The sequence below is a fragment of the Macaca thibetana genome, chromosome 4, assembly GCF_024542745.1.
Source record: "Macaca thibetana thibetana isolate TM-01 chromosome 4, ASM2454274v1, whole genome shotgun sequence".
In the NCBI taxonomy this organism is placed as follows: domain Eukaryota; kingdom Metazoa; phylum Chordata; class Mammalia; order Primates; family Cercopithecidae; genus Macaca; species Macaca thibetana.
The window spans coordinates 7,294,126-7,316,986 of record NC_065581.1 but is presented as its reverse complement, the minus strand read 5'-3'; the positions used below and the strand labels follow the sequence as shown (position 1 = coordinate 7,316,986).

The following is a 22,861-nucleotide window of genomic DNA, read 5'->3' as shown; positions in this document are numbered from 1 at the left end:
AAGAAGCTTATGATGTTTGCTTGAAGTATTAATGCCTTTTTTATTAATACAGAATGAAATAAAGAATTTTGAAAGGGAAAATGAGTATGAATCCACACTTTGTGAAGATGCTTATGGCACACTAGACAATTTGTTAAATGGTAAGTATCTATTTGTTAGCAATATGCAAAAGAGAGAAACTTTTTTTGTGTGTTCTGTGATAATAACAATAGCCAGGTATTGTGCTAAGCACTTTATATATATCATCACACTTAATCCACAATCTTATTGAAATAAGGCTTTTAAAAAATTGAAATAAGGGCTGTTTTTATCTTCATTTTACAGATAAGGAAAATAAGACTCAGAGAGTAACTTGCCCAGGATTGTGTAGCTTTAAATGAATGAGCCGTAATCAAGTCCCAGTCTCAGACACAAAAATTTTCTACTATACAAGTATCTTTAAATGTGTATTGAGGTTGGGTGTGGTAGATCATACCTATAATCCCAGTGCTTTGGAAGGCCAAGGTGGGAAGATTGCTTGAGCCAGGAAGTCCACGGCTGTTATGAGCTATGATCATGTCACTGCACTCCAGTGGGCAACAGAAGGAGAACCTGTCTCTTAAAAAAAAAAAAAAGAAAAAGGGCCAGGCACAGTGGCTCACGCCTGTAATCTCAGCACTTTGGGAGGCCTAGGCAAGTGGATCACCTGAGGTTGGGAGTTCAAGACCAGCCTGACCAACATGGAGAAACCCCGTCTCTACTAAAAATACAAAATTAGCCGGGCATAGTGGTGCATGCCTGTAATCCCAGCTACTCAGGAGGCTGAGGCAGGAGACTCCCTTGAACCCAGGAGGTGGAGGTTGCAGTGAGCTGAGATCGCGCCATTGCGCTCCAGCCTGGGCAACAAGAGCGAAACTCCATCTCAAAAACAAAACAAAACAAAAAGCAACAGGTACAGTGGCTCACACCTGTAATCCCAGCTCTTTGGGGGATCAAGGCAGAAGGATTGGTTGAGTTCACTAGTTTGAGATCAGATTGGGCAACATGACCCCGCCTCTACTAAAAATACAAAAACTTAGCCAGGTGTCATAGTCCTAGCCACTTTGGAGGCCTAGATGGGAGAATTACCTGAGCCCAGGAGGCTGAGACTGCAGTGAGCTGAGATCACGCCACTGCACTGCAGCGTGGGCAACCACAATGAGACCCTCTCTCAAAAAAAAAAAAAAAAAGAACTGTGTGTTGATGTAACTCCAAATCTGTTATTCTAATCCTAAATTGATACATGAAAGCTATGTGGGATTTAATCATATAATGAGATACTTTGATCATGTTTTTGGTTTTGTTTTTGAAATGGATCTCACTGTGCTGCCCAGGCTGGTCTCAAATTCCTGGGCTCAAGTGAGTCTCCTGCCTCGGTGTCCCAAAGTATTGGGATTACAGCTGTGAGCCACCACACCGGGCCCTCCATTGATCATGTTTATTAAAGCAAATCTAAATGCTGTATACAAATGTCTTTATTTTTAATACTTGTAAGTAATACTAAAATGAAAAGATTTGACAAGGCTTATTGAAATTATGGAATTTAATACCTGCAGGTACAAGAAAAATAAGTACTGCCAAGGCGGGTGGATCACAAGGTCAGGAGATCGAGACCATCCTGGCTAACACGGTGAAACCCTGTCTCTACTAAAAATACAAAAAATTAGCCGGGCATGGTGGCGAGCACCTGTAGTCCCAGCTACTCGGGAGGCTGAGGCAGGAGAATGGCGTGAACCCAGGAGGCAGAGCTTGCAGTGAGCCAAGATGGTACCACTGCACTCCAGCCTGGGCGACAGAGCGAGACTCCGTCTCAAAAAAAAAAAAAAAAAAAAAAAAAAAAGAAAGAAGAAAGAAAGAAAGAAAGAAAGAAAAGTGCTATAAGCATTAGAAAGGAAGAGAAGTAATGAAGTAATTATCATTATTTACAAATACGTACTTTTCTACATAGAAAAGTCATAAGTACCTACAGATGAGCTATTAAAACTAATAAAGTTTAGAAGAAAGCTAGATATAAAATTAATATTAAAAAACCAATAGCATTCCAATGTACTAGCAACAACAGATGTAAAACAGTAATTATTAAAAACTTACTATTATCAGTAGCAGCACAAACTAAGGTACCTAAGAATAAATCTAACAAAAAGTGTAAGATTTCCATTAAAAAATATTATAAAACTTTCCTGGAGGCCATAATAAATAATTAAATGTTTCATGTTCAGATTGTAAAGATGTCAGTTTTCCTGAAGTCTATTAATTAATGCAATTTCGTGTATCCTACCTTAATCCTAACATTCCCATTCAGAAATGAAAAAGTTAAAAAAAATACCCAACACAATTTTGAAAAAGAAGATGTGGAGACTTATCCTGCTAGATTACAAGAGTTATTAGTTATAGTAATTATAATGATGTATTATAGGCAGAAGGGTAACAAACCAGTGGAATAAATAAAAGACAAAGTAGACCCATTTATGTATGAGGACACATGGTATTTGATAGAGGTGTCATTATAAACCAGTGGGGGGTTTCATTTGGTTGTGCTGGAACAGTTGGCTCTCTCAATGTAGGAAATGATTAGAACCTTACCTCACACCAAATACAAAATAAAGTGCACATGGATAAAGGCCTACATGTGAACTGCAAAGTTCTAACTTATAAAAGAAGTGTAGAAAATGCTGTATTAGTCTGTTTTCACCCTGCCATAAAGAGCTCCCCAAGACTGGGTAATTTATAAAGAAAAGAGGTTTAATTGGATCACAGTTCCACATGCCTTGGGAGGCCTCAGGAAACAGAATCATGGCAGAAGACAAACAGGAAGCAAGGCATGTCTTAAATGACGACAGGAGGGGCAGGAGAACTGCCAAACACTTTAAAACCATCAGATCTTGTGAGAACGCACTATCGCAAGAACAGCATGGGGAAAACCGTCCCCATGATTTAATTGCCTCCCACTAGGTCCCTCCCTCAACACATGGGGATTATAACTGGAGATGAGATTTGGGTGGGAACACAGAGCCAAACCATATCAAACGCCTTTGTGACAACAGAAAAGATTTCTTTTTCTTTTCTTTTCTTTTTTTTTTGAGATGGAGTCTTGCTCTGTCACCCAGGCTGGAGTACAGTGGAGCGATCTCGGCTCACTGCAACCTCCACCTTCCGGGTTCAAACTATTCTCCTGCCTCAGCCTCCTGAGTAATGAGACTACAGGCGCCTGCCACTATGTCTGGCTAATTTTTTTGTATTTTTGTAGAAACAGCGTTTCACCATGTTGGCCAGGCTGGTCTTGAACCCGTGATCTTCTGATCTGACTGCCTCAGCCTCCCAAGGTGCTGTGATTACAGGCATGAGCCACCACGCTCCGCCTAAGATTTCTTAAGACATGAGAAATGCAGGGTCAGGCACGGTAGCTCATGCCTGTAATCCCAGCACTTTGGGAGGATGAGGCAAGCGGATCAGGAGGTCAGGAGTTCAAACCCAGCCTGGCCAATATGGTGAAACCCCACTTCTACTAAAAATACAAAAATTAGCTGGGCATAGTATGCATGCCAGTAGTCCCAGCTACTTGAAACGGTGAAACAGGAGAATCACTTGAATCCAGGAGGCGAAGGTTGCAGTGAACTGAGATCGCGCCACTGACTTCAACCTGGGTGATAGAGTGAGACTCCGTCTCACAAAAAAGACATGAGAATTGCAATCCATAATTGGTGCATTGACTACATTAAGAAAACATCTGTATGGCCAAAGTATAATAAAGTAAAAAGCATAGACTGAAGATACATGCAATATAATTGACAAAAGATTTGGTATCTAAACTACAAGTCACTTAGAAAAAGGCACATAATGGCTGGGCGCGGTGGCTCATGCCTGTAATCCCAGCACTTTGGGAGGCCAAGATGGGCGGATCACGAGATCAGGAGATCAAGACCATCCTGGCTAACACGGTGAAACCCTGTCTCTACTAAAAATACAAAAATTAGCCGCGTGTGGTGGTGGGCACCTGTAGTCCCAGCTACTCGGGAGGCTGAGAAAGGAGAATGGTGTGAACCCGGGAGGCGGAGCTTGCAGTGAGACGAGATAGCGCCACTGCACTCCAGCCTGGATGACAGAGCGAGACTCCGTCTCAAAAAAAAAAAAAAAAAAGAAAACGTCACATAACTCAGGCCAGGCATGGTGGCTCACACCTGTAATCCCAGCACTTTGGGAGGCTGAGGTGGGCAGATCACATGAGGTCAGGAGTTCAAGACCAGCCTGGCCAACATGGTGGAATCCCATTTCTACTAAAAATAACAAAAATTAGCTGGGCATGGTGGTGCATGCTTGTAATCCCAGCTACTTGGGAGGCTGAGGCATGAGAATTGCTTGAACCCAGGAGGTGGAGGTTGCAATGAGCTGAGATCGTGCCACAGCACTCCTGCCTGGGTGACAGAGACTCTGTCTCAAAAAAAAAAAAAAAAAAAAAATCACATAATAGAAAAACAGGCAAAGTATATGTATTAGTAGTTTGCTAGGGCTGCCATAACAAAACACCATAAACTGGACTGTGTAAACAACAGAAATTAATTTTCTCATTCTTAGAGGCTGGCAGTCCAAGATCAAGGTGCCAGCACGGTTGCTTTCTCCTGAGGCCTCTCTCCCTGGCTTGCAGATGGCCAGTTTCTTGCAGTGTCTCACATGACCTTTTGTCTTTGTGTGTACGCCTTCCTGCTGTCTCTTCCTCCTCTTACAAGGACACTGGTCATACTGGATTAGGGCCTACCCTTGTGACCTCTTTTAAGCTCAATTACTTTTTTAAAGGCCATATCTACAAGTAAGAGTCATATTTTAAGGTACTGGGGATTAGAGCTTCAGCATATGAATTTTAGGGGCACACAATTGAGCCCATAACAGTATACAACAAGCAGATCACAGAAAGGAAACCTGTAAGACCATTAAATACATGAAAGGATGTACATTAAGAAGATCACAGTAAAATACCATTTCATACATATGAATTTGACATGTTTTGGAGGGATGTGTAGAGCAAAGGAACCCTGAGGCTACTGGTAGAAGCATAAATTGCTACAAACACTTTGGAGAGTAATTTTGCAATATCTAGTAAAGTTGAAGGTATGTATTTTCTATAATCCAGCAATTTCACTTCGAGGTGTATCCTCAGAGCCTAGACAAAAATTTTTACATTGGCATAGAAGGAAACATGTTCACTGCAATGCTGTTTTTAAGGGCAAAATTAGAAGCAACTTAAATAGCCAACAAGAAAGGAATAAAGCGTAGTCTTTCAGTATAATGAACTACATATGTATGTATTTATATGGCTAAGCCTCGAAAGCAAAATTTTGTGTGAAATAAAGACTTTTTTTTTTTTTTTGAGACGGAGTCTTGCACTGTCACCCAGGCTGGAGTGCAGTGGCATGATCTTGGCTTAATGCAACCTCCGTCTCCCAGGTTCAAGTGGTTCTCCTGCCTGAGCCTCCCAAGTAGCTGGGATTACAGGCATGCACCACCACGCCCTGCTAATTTTTGTATTTTTAGTAGAGACGGGGTTTCACCATGTTGGCCAGGCTGATCTCGAACTCCTGACCTCAGGTGATCCACCCACCTCAGCCTCCCAAGTGCTAAGATTACAGGTATAAACCACTGCGTCCAAGACTTTTATATGGATATAGATATAGTGATATGCTATTTATGTAAAATATAAAAGCACATAAAACAATGCTATATATTAATCATTCACCTAAAGTGTTGCAGGGTATTTTGGAGTTTGAGGGAAACAGTGACACTGGACATCTATCAGACCCTCACAATCTGTTAGCTGTAGTTTTCGCTATAAACCCATATTATAGTCCTTCCTGTGATGTCTTATTTGTAAAGGTAGGTTTTTGGAGGTTGCTATAATAAAAAGCAAGTCCTGCATGAAAATCATTGTGGAATAGGAAGTGAGAGTGGTGGTCTCCAATCTGATTCCACGGTTTGAGGTGCTGTATTATGCCTAACAATGTACATCCAAGTAGTAAAGTGTGGTTGTTTAAGAATAAAATATTATATTTTTCTTTTAGTTTATATGTATTTTCAAACAGCTAATAACTTAGGACAAATACTAGTTTGAACTTAATTATTTACTAAATGGAACTTAAATATTCCTTTGGTCCAGAGGTACTGTGAAAAAAAGTACTGAGACTTTAAGGGTGTCACAAAATGAAGAAATCTGGGAACTTTATTCTTTGGGAATGATTATGTTGATAATGATTATGTTGATTCTTATTTGCTTCTGATTTTAAAAAACATTACACCTGCATAATTTGTCATATTGAAAAATAGTACAGCATAGCATTTAGAAGTAGTAGTCTAGAATCTCAGCAGCACTGCTTAGCAGCTCCGTGACCTTAGACAAGTGACTTTAACATCTCTTGTACTTCAGTTTCCTTATCTGTAAAATAGGGATAATAACAGTACTGACATCAAGGGATTTTTGTGAGATTAAGCAAGTTTATATGTGTTTTCTATTATACTATCCCTGTCCTTTTGAAAGATTTTGTACTTTAAAACATCTTAAAATTACAGTACAACAAAATAATTTTGAAGATATCTTGAAATTTACTATAATTGTATTTGACCAGAATTACATATAACAAACTTTTTTGTAGCAGTCATTTGGGGACTTCTTTCCCCCATGTAAAGTTTTGTTTTGTTTGCTAGCATAAAACCATGCTAAAATCCACACAGTAAATAAGGTTGAAATAATACTTAATTTGTAAGTGGCTACAGCAGTTTATTTGATAAATATAAATATAACTGTTACCATCCAAGTTCATGATCTACTCGTTTTTATTTCCTTCTTTCTCTTTCTTATGAGACAACAACATTGAAAATTACTCAAAGAATGTACTAACTCAGCCAGTTGACACCATCAGCATATCTTCCTTGAGACAATTTGACACCGTTTGCAAATTTCACTGTGTAGAAGCATTTGATGATGAAATGACAGAGAAACCAGAATTTCAAAGTCAAGTGTATAATTATGCAAAAGACAACAATATAAAGCAAGACTCATTTAGGGAAGAAAATCCAATGGAAACTAGTGTTTCTGCAAGTACAGACCAACTTGGTAACGAGTATTTTAGACAGCCTCCTCCTAGAAGCCCACCTCTAATCCACTGCAGTGGAGAGACCCTGAAATTTCCAGAAAAATCACTGGCTAAAAGTACTGCCAAGGAATCTGCCCTCAACCCTAGCCAACCTCCAAGCTTCGTGTGTAAGGAAAGTGTACACAATAATATTGTAAAACCATTTATAAAGAGAATAGTTCTAACCTAGTTCATCTGAGAGTTAATTATAAAGCAGAGGAAGTATGATTGTGATGGTCAGTAAAGCCTGTGGAGTATTAAAGGATTCGTTAAAAAAATTATATATATATATAAAATCTGAGACTTTTCCAAGCAGTGCTAAATCACCTAGTTAGCATAAGGGACTTTGCTTCTCCGGGGAAAATGCATTCTGAGATCTTAGCCAATTCAGAAATAAATTTTTCTGGTAAAGGAAAATAATCCTCAAGTCCATACTTGAGGATTTGCTCTACCAAATGGTAATTTCTCTTAAGGCTCAGGACTCTGTCTTACCCTGTTATGCACCACAGCGTCTATATGGTTCCTTGAATGTAATAAGCTTTTTTTACTATAATTTTTTCCATCGAAAGCAAGTTTATTAGAGAAGTAAAGAAACAAAAGAATGGCTGCCGTGTAGACAGAGCAGCCTGAATATAATAAGCTTTTATATTTGTTGAATCAAACTGGCTGGCAGTAGCAGAGTTTACAGTAATGGAAAGGTTAAGAAGAGGAAGGAGTGCTGAAGCACTAATTAATTTTTCAAGAAAAACAAGATTTCTCTGTCATATTGGACTTCTATTGACAAGCAAAAAATACTAATTTTTCTACTAAAGTGAAAATATTAGTTTATCATTTGGTTTATTGATTCCGAGCACACATGTAGTATCCTCAGAACACTGAAGATACTGACAGTATATATTCTGTGCACTTTCTGAACAAAAAAATTAAAAATACTAGGAATTGGTATGGGAAAATAGATAAAATTCACGAATAGTATAAGTAATACCTTTTCTCTCTTGTTGTTTTGTTTTGTTTTTGATACGGAGTCTCACTCTGTTGCCCAGGCTGGAGTGCAGTGGCACGATCTTGGCTCACCGCAACCTCTGCTTCCTGGATTCAAACGATTCTCCTACTGCAGCCTCCTGCGTAGCTGGGATTACAGGCATGTGCCACCACACCTGGCTAATTTTTTTTGTATTTTTAGTAGAGACGGAGTTTCACCATGTTGGCCAGGCTGGTCTTGAACTACTGACCTCAAATGATCCACCCGCCTTGGCCTCCCAAAGTGCTGGGATTACAGGTGTGAGCTACTGCACCTGGCCAATAATACCTTTTCAATGTGAGTTTGATGGGAAATACTATGACTATAATGCCTTATTTACAAGTATGAGCATTTTCATTTTTTTGAAAGTAGTTGACAGTACTTAAAAGAACTTTCTTTGTCCATGTTGATTTCTGGAAAACAACATTTTAAAAATCAGCCTAAATAGGGTTTCTCAAGATTGTTCTTTCCTCTTTCCATTGCATTTAGCTGTTTTTCATGCAGTCAAAAGATACTTTTAGGCATCTATTACATGCCAGGTCTGTACTACGTATTAGGTAATGGTTAGAAAACAGACAAAAAGATGCAGTTCTTGTCCTCATGAAAACAACATCCTACTAGAGGAGGTAGTCATTAATCAAATAATCACACAAATAAATGTGAACTTGCAACTATGATAAGATCAATAAGTTATGTGAATAAAGTTACATACAAAGTATATGTAGAGCATGTTATATAAAGTTACTATATATGCTATGATGCTATATAAAGTTACGTATAAACTTGCAACTATGGTAAGTGCTGCAAATATAAGTAGGATGGGCATCTATGATTAGGATACCACCCTGATCAGGGAGTCTGGGGAAGGCATCCCTGAAGAAATGATCATTGAGCTGAGCTGTAAAGGATGAGTAGGAGTGAATTAGGCAGCTAGGGGTAGGAGAACATGCCATACAGAAGGAATAACGTCTGCAGATCCTGTGGCTGCAGGAAGCATGGTACCTACTGGGACCTGAAGGAAGCCCTGAGTACAGGAAGATCAGAGTTGGAGGAAGGAGGAGGGGTATAGCAGATGAAGACAGGTGGTACGGGCCAGCTACTGCTTTAGTTCATTTCATACTGCTGCAACTATATCACAGACTGGGCAATTTATAATGAATAGAAATTTATCTGGCTCACGGTTCTGGAGGCTAGGTCCATGGTGCCAACATCACACAAGGGTCTCTGTGCTGTCATTTCATGATGGGAGGTGGAGGGGCAAAAGAGGGTGAGATCAAGGGAGCAAGTGGAGGCTGAACTCACTTTTATTTATTTATTTATTTATTTATTTATTTATTTATTTTGAGATGGATTCTCGCTCTGTCACCCAGGATGCAGTGCAGTGGCACCATCTTGGCTCACTGCCACCTCCGCCTCCTGGGTTCAAGCGATTCTCCTGCTTCACCCTTCTGAATAGCTGGGATTGCAGGCATGTGCCACCACACCCAGCTAATTTTTTGTATTTTTAGTAGAGATGGCATTTCACAGTGTTAGCCAGGATGGTCTCAATCTCCTGACTTTGTGATCCACCCGCCTCGGCCTCCCAAAGTGCTGAGATTACAGGTGTGAGCCACCGCACAGCCCCCAACTCACTTTTGTAATAAATCCACTTGTGATAACTAACACACTCCTGCGATAACAACATTTAGTCATTTTTATTCACCTCTTACTAGGCCCCATCTTCCAAAACTGTTGCATTGGGGATTAAGCTTCTGGCACATGAACTTTAGGGAATGCATTTAAACCATAGTAGATATCAAGAGCAAGATATTAGGGCCTTGTAGGTCTCAGTAATGATAGTTATCTTTATCCCAGAACAATGAAAAACCATTAAGATGCAAGGTTCTGCAGAAGGATGAGCTCAAAAAACAAAATACAGAAGTCCTTGTCTCTAAATTCCAGAGAATTATACAGCGCACCACACCCTTTTACTGGGTTTTTATTTATTTATTTTTTACATACGAGGTCTTGCTCTGTTACTCAGATTGGAGAGCAGTGTGACCATGGCCCACAAGAAATCCTCCTGCCTCAGCTTCTGAAGGAGCTAGGACTACAGGCACGTGCCCCCACACCTGACTGATTTTTAAAATATTTTTTTGGAGAGATAGGGTCTCACTATGTTACCCAGGCTGGTCTCGAACTCCTGATCTCAAGGAATCCTCTCACCTTGGGCTCCCAAAGTGTTAGGATTGCAGGTATGAGCCACTGTGCCTGGCCTGGGGTTTGCTTTTTGTTTGTTTGTTGTTTTTTGAGATGGAGTCTCGCTCTGTTGCCCAGGCTGGAGTGCAGTGGCATGATCTCGGCTCACTGCAGCCTCTGCCTCCAGGGTTCAAGCAATTCTCCTGCCTCAGCCTCCTGAGTAGCTGGCACTACAGGTGTGCACCGCCACAGCCGGCTAATTTTTGTATTTTTAGTAGAGATGGGGTTTCACCATGTTGGCCAGGATGGTCTTGATCTCCTGACCTCATGATCTGCCCACCTCAACCTCCCAAAGTGCTGGGATTACAAGCATGAGCCACTGCACCTGGCCCTGGGTTTTTAATGTCATATTCATTTCACCATTTCTTACCACAATGTACTGTCTTTTTTATTTTTGTTTATTTTATTATTACTGTTTTTTGAGACAGAGTCTCGCTCTGTCGCCCGGGCTAGAGTGCAGTGGTGCAATCTCAGCTCACTGCAACTTCCGCCTCCTATGTTCAAGTGATTCTCCTGCCTCACTCAGCTTCCTGAGTAGCTGGGATTACAGGCATGTGCCACCACGCTTGGCTAATTTTTGTATTTTGGGCAGAGATGGGTTTTACCACGTTGGCCAGGCTGGTCTCAAACTCCTGACCACAAGTGATCTACCCACCTCGGCCTCCCAAAGTGCTGGGATTACAGGCATGAGCTACCTTGCCCGGCCTACTGTCCTTTTGTAACCTCCCCAAAACCTGTACTGTCAGCATAAAGTCAATCATGAGGCATGTTCTTCTGCCATTCTAATGTTCCTAAGAGTCACAGAATAATTAGAAAACAGTCTAAATGTGGAAAAAAAATATTCAAAAGAGAAGAGACCTTCCCTAAAAATCCAAACTTTTGGCCCAATAATAAAATGTAAAAAAAAAAAAAAAAAAAGAGAGAGAGACCTTGCAGTCTATAAGGTAATTGATAGATTTATTTGTCTGAATTCATTTGAAGTCAAAGCATCTTATATGTGTGCAGGGAAGTTTGCATAATAGAAAATGGTAAGAGGACAAAAGTTTAATTTTCCTTTGGTCAAAGTAAATGGGATATATATCTGTCATATACCTACTGCCTGTGCTCTGCTGTGCTGTTAGGTGCTGTACAAACATTTAGCAATTAATACATAGGTATTAACTTTTGTTAATAGGCATTATTACTGGAAGTAGGTACTATCGTTACTTTATAGTGGAGGAAACCAAACAGGGGATCTACTAACAGAATTCAAGGCCAGCCCTATCTGACTTGAAAGTTCATGATCTTTCTACGCATTCACATTTACTTTGTTTATTATAATTTACAGACTGCAGTTCCTTCGAAAGAAATACAGAATTATGGGGAGATTCCTGAGATGTCAGTCAGTTATGCAAAGGAAGTCACAGCAGAGGGTGTGGAGAGGCCAGAAATTGTCTCAACTTGGTCTTCGGCAGGCATCTCCTGGAGGAGTAAAGCATCTCAGGAGAACTGTGAGATGCCTGACATGGAGCAAAGTGCTGAAAGCTTACAACCTGTTCAAGAGGACATGGCTTTAAATGAAATCTTGAAGAAATTAAAACATACTAACAGAAAGCAGGAGGCGCGAATCCAAGAACTCCAGTGTAGTAACCTGTATTTAGAGAAGAGAGTTAAAGAACTACAGATGAAGACTACCAAACAGCAAGTGTTCATTGATGTCATCGATAAGCTAAAGGAGAATGTTGAAGAATTAATTGAAGAAAAATACAAAATAATCCTAGAGAAAAATGATACTAAAAAGACATTGCAGAATTTGCAAGAGATTTTAGCTAACACCCAAAAACATCTTCAGGAATCCAGGAATGACAAGGAAATGTTACAGCTTCAATTTAAGAAGATCAAGGCTAATTATGTGCGTTTACAGGAAAGGTACATGACTGAAATGCAACAAAAAAATAAATCTGTAAGTCAGTATTTAGAGATGGACAAAACCTTAAGCAAGAAAGAGGAAGAGGTAAAGAGACTACAACAACTCAGAAAAGAGCAGGAAAAGGTCACAGCTTCTGCTCTGGACTTGTTGAAACGGGAAAAAGAGACCCAAGAGCAAGAGTTCTTGTCTTTACAGGAGGAATTCCAGAAACGTGACAAGGCAAACCTGGAAGAAAGACAGAAACTGAAATCTCGACTTGAGAAATTGCTCACTCAGGTTAAAAATTTGCAATTTATGTCTGAAAATGAAAGAGCTAAGAATATAAAACTTCAGCAGCAAATCAACGAAGTAAAAAATGAGAATAAAAAACTAAAACAGCACGTTGCAAGGAGTGAAGAGCAAAATTATGTCCCTAAATCTGAGACAGCTCAGTTAAAGGAGCAATTAGAGGAAGTCATGAAGTCAGATATTACCAAGGTATTGATACACATTCTAAATCTCTAATGCGGATTTTCAAGAGTTTCTAGTGGTCTGGTGATGCATATTTAGATGTGGCACTTATATTTGTTTGCAGAAATAATTATTAAGGAAAGAAACAGATCTCGGCACTTTGGGAGGCTGAAGCAGGAGGTTCTCTTGAGGCTTGGAGTTTGACACCAGCTTAGGCAACATAGTGAGACCCCATCTCTACAAAACATTTTTTATATCAGCCAATCTGCCATGCATGGTGATGTGCGCCTGTAGTCCTATCTATTCGGGAGGCTGAGACGGGCGAATTGCATGAGCTCAGGAATTTGAAGCTGCAGTGAGCTATGACTGTGCCAGTGCACTCCAGCTTGGGTGACAGAGCAAGATTCTGTCTCAAAAAAAAAAAAAAGAAAAAGAAGAAGAAAGAAAAACAAAAAACAGATATGGAAAGGAAAATACATCACAAGTTTGGAGAAGTTTCTTTTGGTTCATGAGTGTTCAAAGAACAGCTATTCCTGCCTTCTTGTGATTATTTTGGTAGAGGTGGCAGTTAACCTGGGAATTTTGTGGGTACTCATTGCCAGTAATCAACAGCATCTCCCAGCAGTTACCTTTTTTTTTTTTTTTTTTTTTTTTTTTGGAGACAGTATTGCTCTGTTGCCCAGGCTATAGTGCAGTGACGCTGTCGTGGCTCACTGCAACCTCTGCCTCCCAGGTTCAAGTGATTCTCTTGCCTCAGCCTCCCGAGTAACTGGGATTACAGGCATGCGCCACCATGCCCTGCTAATTTTGTATTTTTAGTAGAGATGGGGTTTCACCAAGTTGACCAGGCTTGTCTCAAATTCATGACCTCAAGTGATCCACCTGCCTCAGCCTCTCAAAGTGCTGGAATTACAGGTGTGAGCCACCATCTCCAGCGCCAGGGTTCCTTTGAGAAAAGATTTTCTAAGTCATCTCTCAATCCTATTCATCAACAAAACAAAATAATACAATTGCATGTTTGGTTTACAAGGCAAAACAAACCTATATCATATGCTAGTTTTATGCATTTAAGAACAGCATCAGAACCATATCAATATGTTTGGAGAACCTGTAATCCTTTATTATATGTAGTTCAAAAGGCTTTTTTTGGCAGCCAAGAACCTGTAAACACACTGCAGAAGTGATAATTTTCACAAGACAGAGCACATCTATTTCCGTTGTGTAGGCCTGTCTTAAAGTATGTATAGTAAACTCTTATTAACTGATTACTTAGAAAGAAGGCAAATCTGAACTAGAAAAATGTGTAAGTTAATTTTTTGTATTTGTTTTATTTATTTATTTATTTATTTAGACAGACTCTCACTCTGTTGCCCACTCTGGAGTGCAGTGGTGCGATCCCCTCTCACTGCAACCTCTGCCTCCCAGGTTCAAGCGATTCTCCTGCCTCAGCCTCCCGAGTAGCTGGGATTATAGGTACACACCACCAAGCCCAGATAACTTTTTTTTGTAGGTTTGGTAGAGACAGCATTTCACCATGTTGGCCAGCCTGGTCTCGAACTCCCAGTCTCAGGTGATCCACCCTCCTCGGCCTCCCAAAGTGCTAGGATTACAAGCGTGAGCCACTACACCCGGCCTACTTTTGTATTTGTTTTAACAACTTGAACTGAGCTAATGTTACCTTAAGATGTCGTTAGTGGACCCTCTTTTATGAATCTGTAATCATTTTAATTTTTCTTTACAAGTAAATGATTTTACTGTTTTTAAGGATTCTTAGGAAAATATTCTTTTCCTAAATTAAAAAAAAATTCTAAGATCTAAGAAAAAAGGATTATCTAAGCTAGTGATTTTCAAACTTGAACATTCTTCAAAATTCCCTGAAACGCTTGTTAAAACACATATTGCTGGCCCTACCCTAGAGTTTCTGATTCAGTAATTCTGGGGTGGGGCCTGAGAAGGTGCATTTCTAGCAAGATCCCAGTTGTTGATGCTGCTGGTCCTGGAGTCACACTTTGAGAACCACTGACCTAAGCCATCTTAACTGGAGCTCCTAACCAAATCATGATGCATTTTGAATGGGTAAGCTCTAAATGAGTTAGTTTAATTGTACAGAAATTTAGCATGGTATATAATTTTCTTCTTGAGCCTTTTTTTAAGTTCCTTATTTTATTTTGATTAATCAATTTCTCTAACACTCTGAATTCATACTTACTCTGCTTATAGTTTTGCTTTTCACGAACTCTAGTTCTGTTTCCTCAAAGTATGGCCTGGGAGTATCTGTGAAGTCAAAAGTATTTTTATAGTAATATTAAGACATTATCACCTTTTTTACTCTCATTTTTTCACAAGTGTACCGTGGAGTTTTCCAGAAGCCACACGATGTGTGATGATGTAATTGCTCTCATGGCTGATGGAATGTGTGAAGCAAATATGAGAATCCAGCTATCTTCAATTAAGCCAGCATTAAAAATATTTGGAAAAAAATGCAGAACAGTGCCATTCTTTTCACAAATGTTTTGTTTTGAAAAATGTGGTAATTGTTCTATTTAAAAATTGTTATTAGTTGGGCACAGTGGTTCACACTTGCAATCCCAGCACTTGGGAGGTTAAGGCAAGAACAGTGCTTGAGCCCAGTAGTTCAACACCAGCCTGGGCAACATGGTGAGACCCCCATCTCTACAAAAAATATGAAAAATAGCCAAATGTGGTGGCATGCACCTGTGGTTTCAGCTACTGGGGAGGCTGAGGTGGGAGGATTGTGTGAGCCTAGGCATTTGAGGCTGCAGTGAGCCGTGTTCACACTACTGCCCTCCAGCTTGTGTGACAGACTGAGACCCTGGCTCAAAAATAAATAAATAAATAAATTGTTATTTATGTTTATACAAATGGATTTATTGCTACTTTAAAAGAATTAGTAAACAAATATTTTAAAATATTCTCAGTTTTAATTTCTAAAGGGATCCTAAGATCAAGAAGTTTGAGAACTATCAACCAAGGTTTTTAAGAGTGGCATTTTATACAGCATTTTACTTAAAAGATATTTCAGGTTCTTTGTCATTTTTTGACAAATCTGAATTACGTGTATATAGGATACAAAAATGACACATTCTAATCTGCTCCTGGATTGCTCACCTTGTGAAGAAGAGAGCCTGAATCCTGCAGATATAGAAAGATCTTCTCAACTGGCCTCCAAAATGCACAGTCTTCTGGCTCTGATGGTGGGACTTCTCAAGTGCCAGGTAATAAAACATATATTAGATATTTTAGTAGGGGAGGAATAAATAATAGGGTTGGACTAAAAGAGAGGCAATAAAAGGAATTAAGTTGTGGAAGAAGAAAATGAAGAATTGAAGATAAAATACAGACCCCTAAGCCATCCATCCAGCCCTTCTTTGCCCCATGTCTTCTTTCTGCTTATCTTTCTTGAACACCTAATCCTCACAAGTGTACAGAAAGATAAAATGTAATAAGATAAAAAGAACCCCTTTATTAAGTACTTCCCACATTTTAGGAATGCCTTCCCAGAGCAGTAGTCTTGTGCTCTGGTCAGTCTGTGCCTAGTGATTAGTGATTATTCACATTAATGAGCTGTTTGCCCAATCTGAAATACCACTTTTGGTTAGGAGCCGGGGAAGGGCAGTCCAATAAAAAGTGAAGTTGCTGTCAGAGGAATTCAGATGCTGGCTTATCATTTCCTAGCTGTGTGACTTGACCAAGTAACCTAACCTCCACTTCAGTTTCTTTATCTTTAAGATGGGGAAATGATGCTTCTGTCCTGGGAGCTTATAAACACTGCATTTAATGAAAAAAACAATGAAGGGACATGTACAGCCAGGTGGCTCACGCCTGTAATCCCAGCACTTTGGGAGGCCGAGGCAGGCGGATCACCTGAGGTCAGGAGTTCAAGACCAGCCTGGCCAACATCGTGAAACCCCATCTCTACTAAAAATACAAAAATTAGCTGGGCAGGGTGGTGGGTGCCTATAATCCCGTCTACTTGGGCGGTTGAGGCAGGAGAATCGCTTGAACCCCGGGGGGAGAGGTTGCATGAGCAGAGATCGCGCCACTAAACTCCAGCCTAGGCAAAAGAGCAAAACTCTGTCTCAAAAAAAAAAAAATTAAAATTAAAATTAAAACAATGAAGTCTTTCCATACTAACCCTTTATTAGATGCCTTCTGATGAGTAATTGAGGAATAGAGTGCAATATGATTTTACCTCTTTTGATTTGCTTACTTATTGAAAGATTTATTTTTGTTTCATATGCATGTTTTTTACTTCCTTTTAGCTTTAGTAAAAACTTTTTCATCTAGCTTCTGAAACTCTTATCCTTAGGACATCACCAATTCTGATGCCGAACATTTCAAAGAGAGTGAGAAGGTTAGTGATATAATGCTGCAAAAATTGAAGAGCCTCCATCTTAAAAAGAAAAATTTAGATAAAGAGGTACTATATTTATTCTTCATCTAAAATGTATATTATTTTTAGCGAAAAAATAGTTAAAAGGTAGTGAGGAAGTAACTCTTAAAGGTGGAATGATTTAAAACATTATTTTGGGGGACTAGATTAGTTTTACTGTGCCCCTCACTAAAGAGATAAAATGTTCAACATTTGACTTGTTTTATTGCTTATCTATACTGGAAAACCTACAAAAAATTTAGTATGATAATTTTTTTCATTTTTGCATGGCACTACTGATTCCCGAAGGCTCATTTATTTTGATTTTCCTATAGCAATTTCAAACTTCATCCTTTGGAATAATAGAAACATTTAAAACAATTTTATTTCTCAGGTGGGTGAAGGGTGAGTGCAGAGGTTCTTGAATTTTGTTTAGTTACTCTTTTCTTTAATTTTTTTTTTTTTTTTTTTTTTTTTTTTTTTTTTTTTTTAGACAGAGTCTTGCTCTGTTGCTCAGGCTGGAGTGCAGCGGCATGATCTTGGCTCACTGCAGCCTCCGCCTCCCAGATTCAAGCTATTCTCCTGCCTCAGCCTCCCAAGTAGCTGGGATTACAGGCATGTGCCACCACGCCCAGCTAATTTTTGTATTTTTAGTAGAGATGGGGTTTCACCATGTTGGCCAGGCCAAATTTAATGAAATGCGACCATTGAACTCCTGACCTCAGGTGATCCACCTGCCTTAGCCTACCAAAGTGCTGGGATTATGGGCGTGAGCCACCGCACCCGGCCTCAAGTATGCTTTTCTAGGCGTTGCGGAATAGAGGTTGAAGGATAAAATGAAGAGAATTAAATAGGGAAGGTGATAACAGGATGTCAAATTGTACCATTTTGAATCTGAGAGGAATGCAGAAATGACAACTTTTTCTGGCTAAGGAATCAAAATATATTCAGACCTGGAATCTTGGATCATAACAAATTCAGTTCTGTAGCACTTCTCTGAACTGACGTCTCGCGGGTATCCTGAAGAATCTGTCTGCCTCGTAGCCAGCCTGTAAAGGACAGGACCAAGGTATGAGCATAGCCACGCAGAGAAACAACTGGCATCCACTTCTCTAAACAGCTTTCAAAAATAAGCCCAACTGAGGATATTACAAAAATACAATTTCAGGCTGGGCACAGTTGCTCATGCCTGTAATCCCAGCATTTTGGGAGGCTAAGGCAGGCAGATGGCCTGAGCCCAGGAGTTTGAGATCAGCCTGGGCAACATGCGGAAACTCTGTCTCTACAAAAAATACAAAAATTAGCCAGGCGTGGTGGCACACACCTGTGTCCCAGCTATTCTGGAGGCTGAGGTGCAAGGATCACCTGAGCCCAGAGAGGTCGAAGCTGTGGTGAGGCAAGTCTCAAAACCCTGTCTCAAAACAAACAAACAACAACAACAAAAAGCAAAACAACAAAACAAAAACCCAAAAATACTTCTTTCAGATATTTATGTTCTTTTGGTTAATTTCTATGTAATTACTGAAGTATTGACAGGTGATATGATGTCTGCAGTTTGATTCAGTGAAGGGGGATGGACGGAAGAGGGCAGTGATTGAGGATACAAATGACATTGACCATTAGCTGTTAATTATTGAAGCTGAATGATAGTTACATGGGGCTCATTAAAGTTTCTTCTCTATTTTAAATATTGGAAAATGTTCACAATAAAGAATAAAAAATATTCCGTGCACCACACTTCACTAATCAGTTTGAATATTGGATATTAAGATGATTATTATACTGAAGGAACAAATAAGAAATGATTATAAATTACACCCAGATTTGGCTATTTTTTTTTTCTTTAAGGAAAAATTTTAATAGCCTGACTGTAACAACAACTGTATGTTAGGATAACTCCTTGGAGACTCCAAGACCACCCCCAGGTTTGATGATTAGCTAAAGGACTGTGAGTCGTCCTCATAGCTATGACTTACCACAGCAAAGGATACAACGCAAAATCAGCCAAGGGAAAAGCACAGGGGCATCGTCTAGAGGAAGCAAAACTCAGGCTTCCAAGAGTCCTCATGGAGTCACACGGGATGCATTTCATTCCCCCAGCAATGAGTTACAACCACAGGTGTGGAAGTGTCATCTACCAGTGAGGCTTCTTAGAGACCCAGTGCCCGGGGTTTTTATCGGGAGCAGTTCACACAAGCACCCTCTGCCTAGTACGTGCCAAAATTCCAGATCCCTGGAAGGAAAGTAGATGCTTAGCTTAAGTCCCATGCTTTGGGCAAGTAGGTTAAGCACCATAAGCCATTTACATCAGAGAACGGTGGAAAACTTCCCACAGTCCAACTTTCCAAATGCCAGTCACAGGGCAGCCTTGCCAGCAGGCCTCTCTAAGCCTCTCAGTCTTGGACCTGCTGTGTGAATTATTTTCCTCACGAGAGCTGTAAAAATATATTTTTTGTATGTTTTTTGAAGACTGTTAGACTGTGCATGGTTTGATTTTTATTTTATTTTTTTATTATTATTATTTTTTTTTTTTTTTTGAGACAGAGTGTCGCTCTGACGCCAAGGCTGGAATGCAATGGCGCCATCTTGGCTCACTGCAACCTCTGCCTCCTTGGTTCAAGCAATTCTCCTGCCTCAGTCTCCTGAGTAGCTGGGATTACAGGTGCCCACCACTATGCCCGGCTAATTTTGGTATTTTTTAGTAGAGACAGGGTTTCACCATGTTAGTCAGGCTGGTCTTGAACTCCTGACCTCAGGTGATCCACCCGCCTCGGCCTCCCAAAGTGCTGGGATTATAGACGTGAGCCACCACGCCCGGCCTGGTTTGATTATTTTATTATAAATATTAGAGTGTAGTTGTATTTCCTCTCTAAAATACAGAATGTTTTCCTTTTCTTAGCTACTGAAACATAAAGATAGAATCACAACCTTTAGAGATTTAATTGCTAAGGAAAAAGCATTTCAAGATCATGCTATTAAGGTGAGCTTAATATTTACTATGTACTATCTTTAACATAAAAATATACATTTTCAGATATTTATGCTCTTTTGGTAAATTTGTTGAAGTCCTTCTAGTTCTAAGTTCTACACTTTTATTATTTCAGCCACTGATAATCTCTTTGATTTTTAAACTAATAAGTATTTATTGTCAAGTATTCCAAGGAGTATGAAATGATTGAAAGTGAGAACAAATATATTTAACCTCAGGTCACAGACTGTGATTCAGATGAAGCCAAGAGTATCAGAGATGTACCTACCTTTCTGGGAGCCAAACTGGATAAGTACCACAGTCTAAATGAGGAGCTTGATTTCCTGGTAAGAAAGACCTTTTGTTACCTTGCTATTATTTTTATACACAACATTATTTTACTAACAAGTTTAAGAAATTGTCCTTCAAAAAACTGGCTTATTAAAATGGTCACAGGCTGACATCATGGCATTATTATTTACCCACAAGAATATAGAATTGAAGTTTGCATTTTTGGGTTTTGAAATCTTAAATATTGTCCCACCTCGTTTCTGTTAAGACTAATCAGATTTATCTCCTTCCAAATGCAGAAATTAAAAGAAAAAGTGCTGTTTTTTCATAGTAGATGAAGTACACTAATACTGTTGCATATGCTACAGTAATAGCTATGTACAACAACCATGGTTAAGGTGTGCTTTAGGCAATAACACTCATAACGTACTTTAGATGGTGTTGTAAAGATAAAGGCAGATAAAATAGGAAAAATATGTTAAAAGAAAATGAAAATGTGATCTTAGAATCTAGATAGTTATAGAGCAATTTTGGAACTCAGTTGGATCTCACTAAAATGAAAACGTCCAATTAACATAAGGAATTTTTATAGGAGTTAATTAGATAAGTCTACCATCATATTTTTTAAATGGTTAAAAGCAGCATTCTATACCAAATTCATTACATACAACTCACCTTTAATAGAAAAGAAACTGTCTAATAACATGAAGTTTCAAAGCTTTCCTCTTTTCTAATTTTTTTTTTTTTTTTTTCATTTAAGAAGTAATTATTGGCTGGGTGCAGTGGCTCACGCCTGTAATCCCAGCACTTTGGGAGGCCGAGGAAGGTGGATCATGAGGTCAAGAGTTCAAGACCAGCCTGGCCAAGACAGTGAAACCCCATCTCTACTAAAAATACAAAAAATTAGCCGGGCGCGGTGGCAGGCATCTGTAATCCCAGCTACTTGGGAGGCTGAGGCAGGAGAATCGCTTGAACTCAGAGGGCGGAGGTTGCAGTGAGCTGAGATCACATCACTGCACTCCAGCCTAAAAAATAGTAATTATTATTGACTTCTCAGAAAAGATTAAACAAGCTAATCACTAAGGAGCTAGAAAGCGAAACAAAATATAAACCCTGCTACTAAGGAGTCTAGAAAAGAAGATAAGATACATAAATAACTGTTTATCAGGAGGAAGGGGAAAGTTTTTAGAGAAGAGGTACAATGACTGGCATCTAACAGAGTGGATACTTGTCTGAGGACTAGAAGAGGTTATTTCTAAGTGCAGGTTATGAAGGAGATGGCAGTTGGGTCTTAAAGACCAGTAAAATTTGGGCATAGGGAACCAAGAGGACAGCATACAATACGTTCTGTTGTCCATTAGCAGTACCTATGCTTCAGGCCCTGGTGATACAAAGATGATGATGAGAGTGACCAGTAGTGTTCCCAGCAGTGGGAACTGGAATGGGAACAAGGTCACAAATGGCAGAGTGTCAAACACACCATATCACCTTTAAAATGCACTGTGGGCTTTGCTGTACAAACCCTATCTCAGAGTATCCAAATAATTGATGAGGGAGAGTTCTTTATTGAAGAATGTAAGCTATTAAAAGCCGAAGAAAAGATAAGTTTAGAAAATTATATTTTGCACTCCTGAATAGATTAAGGAATGTAAGCAGCTATCATAATGGCTGCTAAAACCTTTAGGTTCAAGATTGATAAGGAGTTTTTAATGAATGAGTCGTATTGACCAAAATTTGAACCCACTGATGAATCTCAACCCCACTAATGGTGAGACAGGCAGACCTGTGCCCCTTGACATGGTGCAGAGGAAGCACACAACACCATCCACAAGGCTTCTTACCAAAACTGCTGAATCCAAAAGCTAGCGTATAGACCTAACTACCAGCAGACAGGAACTACAGTGGGTAAAGAAATGTACTTGATCATACCATAATGACAAATCCTGAATGCGGAGGACTCTAATAAATAAATAATTGGCACAAGAGAAGGGAAGGAGAGGGGAATAACTGTTATAGACTAAGAGAGGCTAGAGACTTAAAGGACAAATCAGCCAGAGGCAGTGTATGAAACTCAACCAACCACTATAAAAAGACATTTGTGAGATAATAGAAAATTGAACTCAGCATATTAGATAATATTACGAAATTATTGTTGATATTGTTGATTTTAATAGATGTGATAGTGGTATCATTGTGTTTTTAAAAGCCCTTCTCTGTTAGTATTACATTTGCTTGTTTGTTTTTAGAGATGGAGCCTCGCTCTGTTGCCAGGCTGAAGTGCAGTGGCACTTCAACCTCTGCCCCCGAGATTCAAGGGATTCTCCTGCCTCAGCCTCCTAAGTAGCTGGGATTACAAGCGCCCACCGCCATGCCTAGCTAATTTTTGTATTTTTAGTAGAGACAGTGTTTTGCCATATTGGCCAGGCTAGTCATGAACTCCTGAGCTCAGGTGATC

The 22,861-nt window shown here is 39.5% G+C and overlaps 1 protein-coding gene across 1 annotated transcript in view; it reads left to right on the top strand.

Annotated features, from left to right (window-relative positions):
* The window catches only part of CAGE1 (cancer antigen 1), a 60,317-nt gene that overhangs the window by 3,368 nt on the left and 34,088 nt on the right, over positions 1-22,861 (top strand). The window contains exons 3-9 of the mRNA XM_050787469.1: positions 53-140; positions 6,866-7,275; positions 11,723-12,781; positions 15,841-15,990; positions 17,085-17,195; positions 20,047-20,127; positions 20,355-20,462. Of these exons, the coding sequence (XP_050643426.1) occupies positions 53-140; positions 6,866-7,275; positions 11,723-12,781; positions 15,841-15,990; positions 17,085-17,195; positions 20,047-20,127; positions 20,355-20,462 (2,007 nt within the window). The remainder of the gene's footprint in view (positions 1-52; positions 141-6,865; positions 7,276-11,722; positions 12,782-15,840; positions 15,991-17,084; positions 17,196-20,046; positions 20,128-20,354; positions 20,463-22,861) is intronic.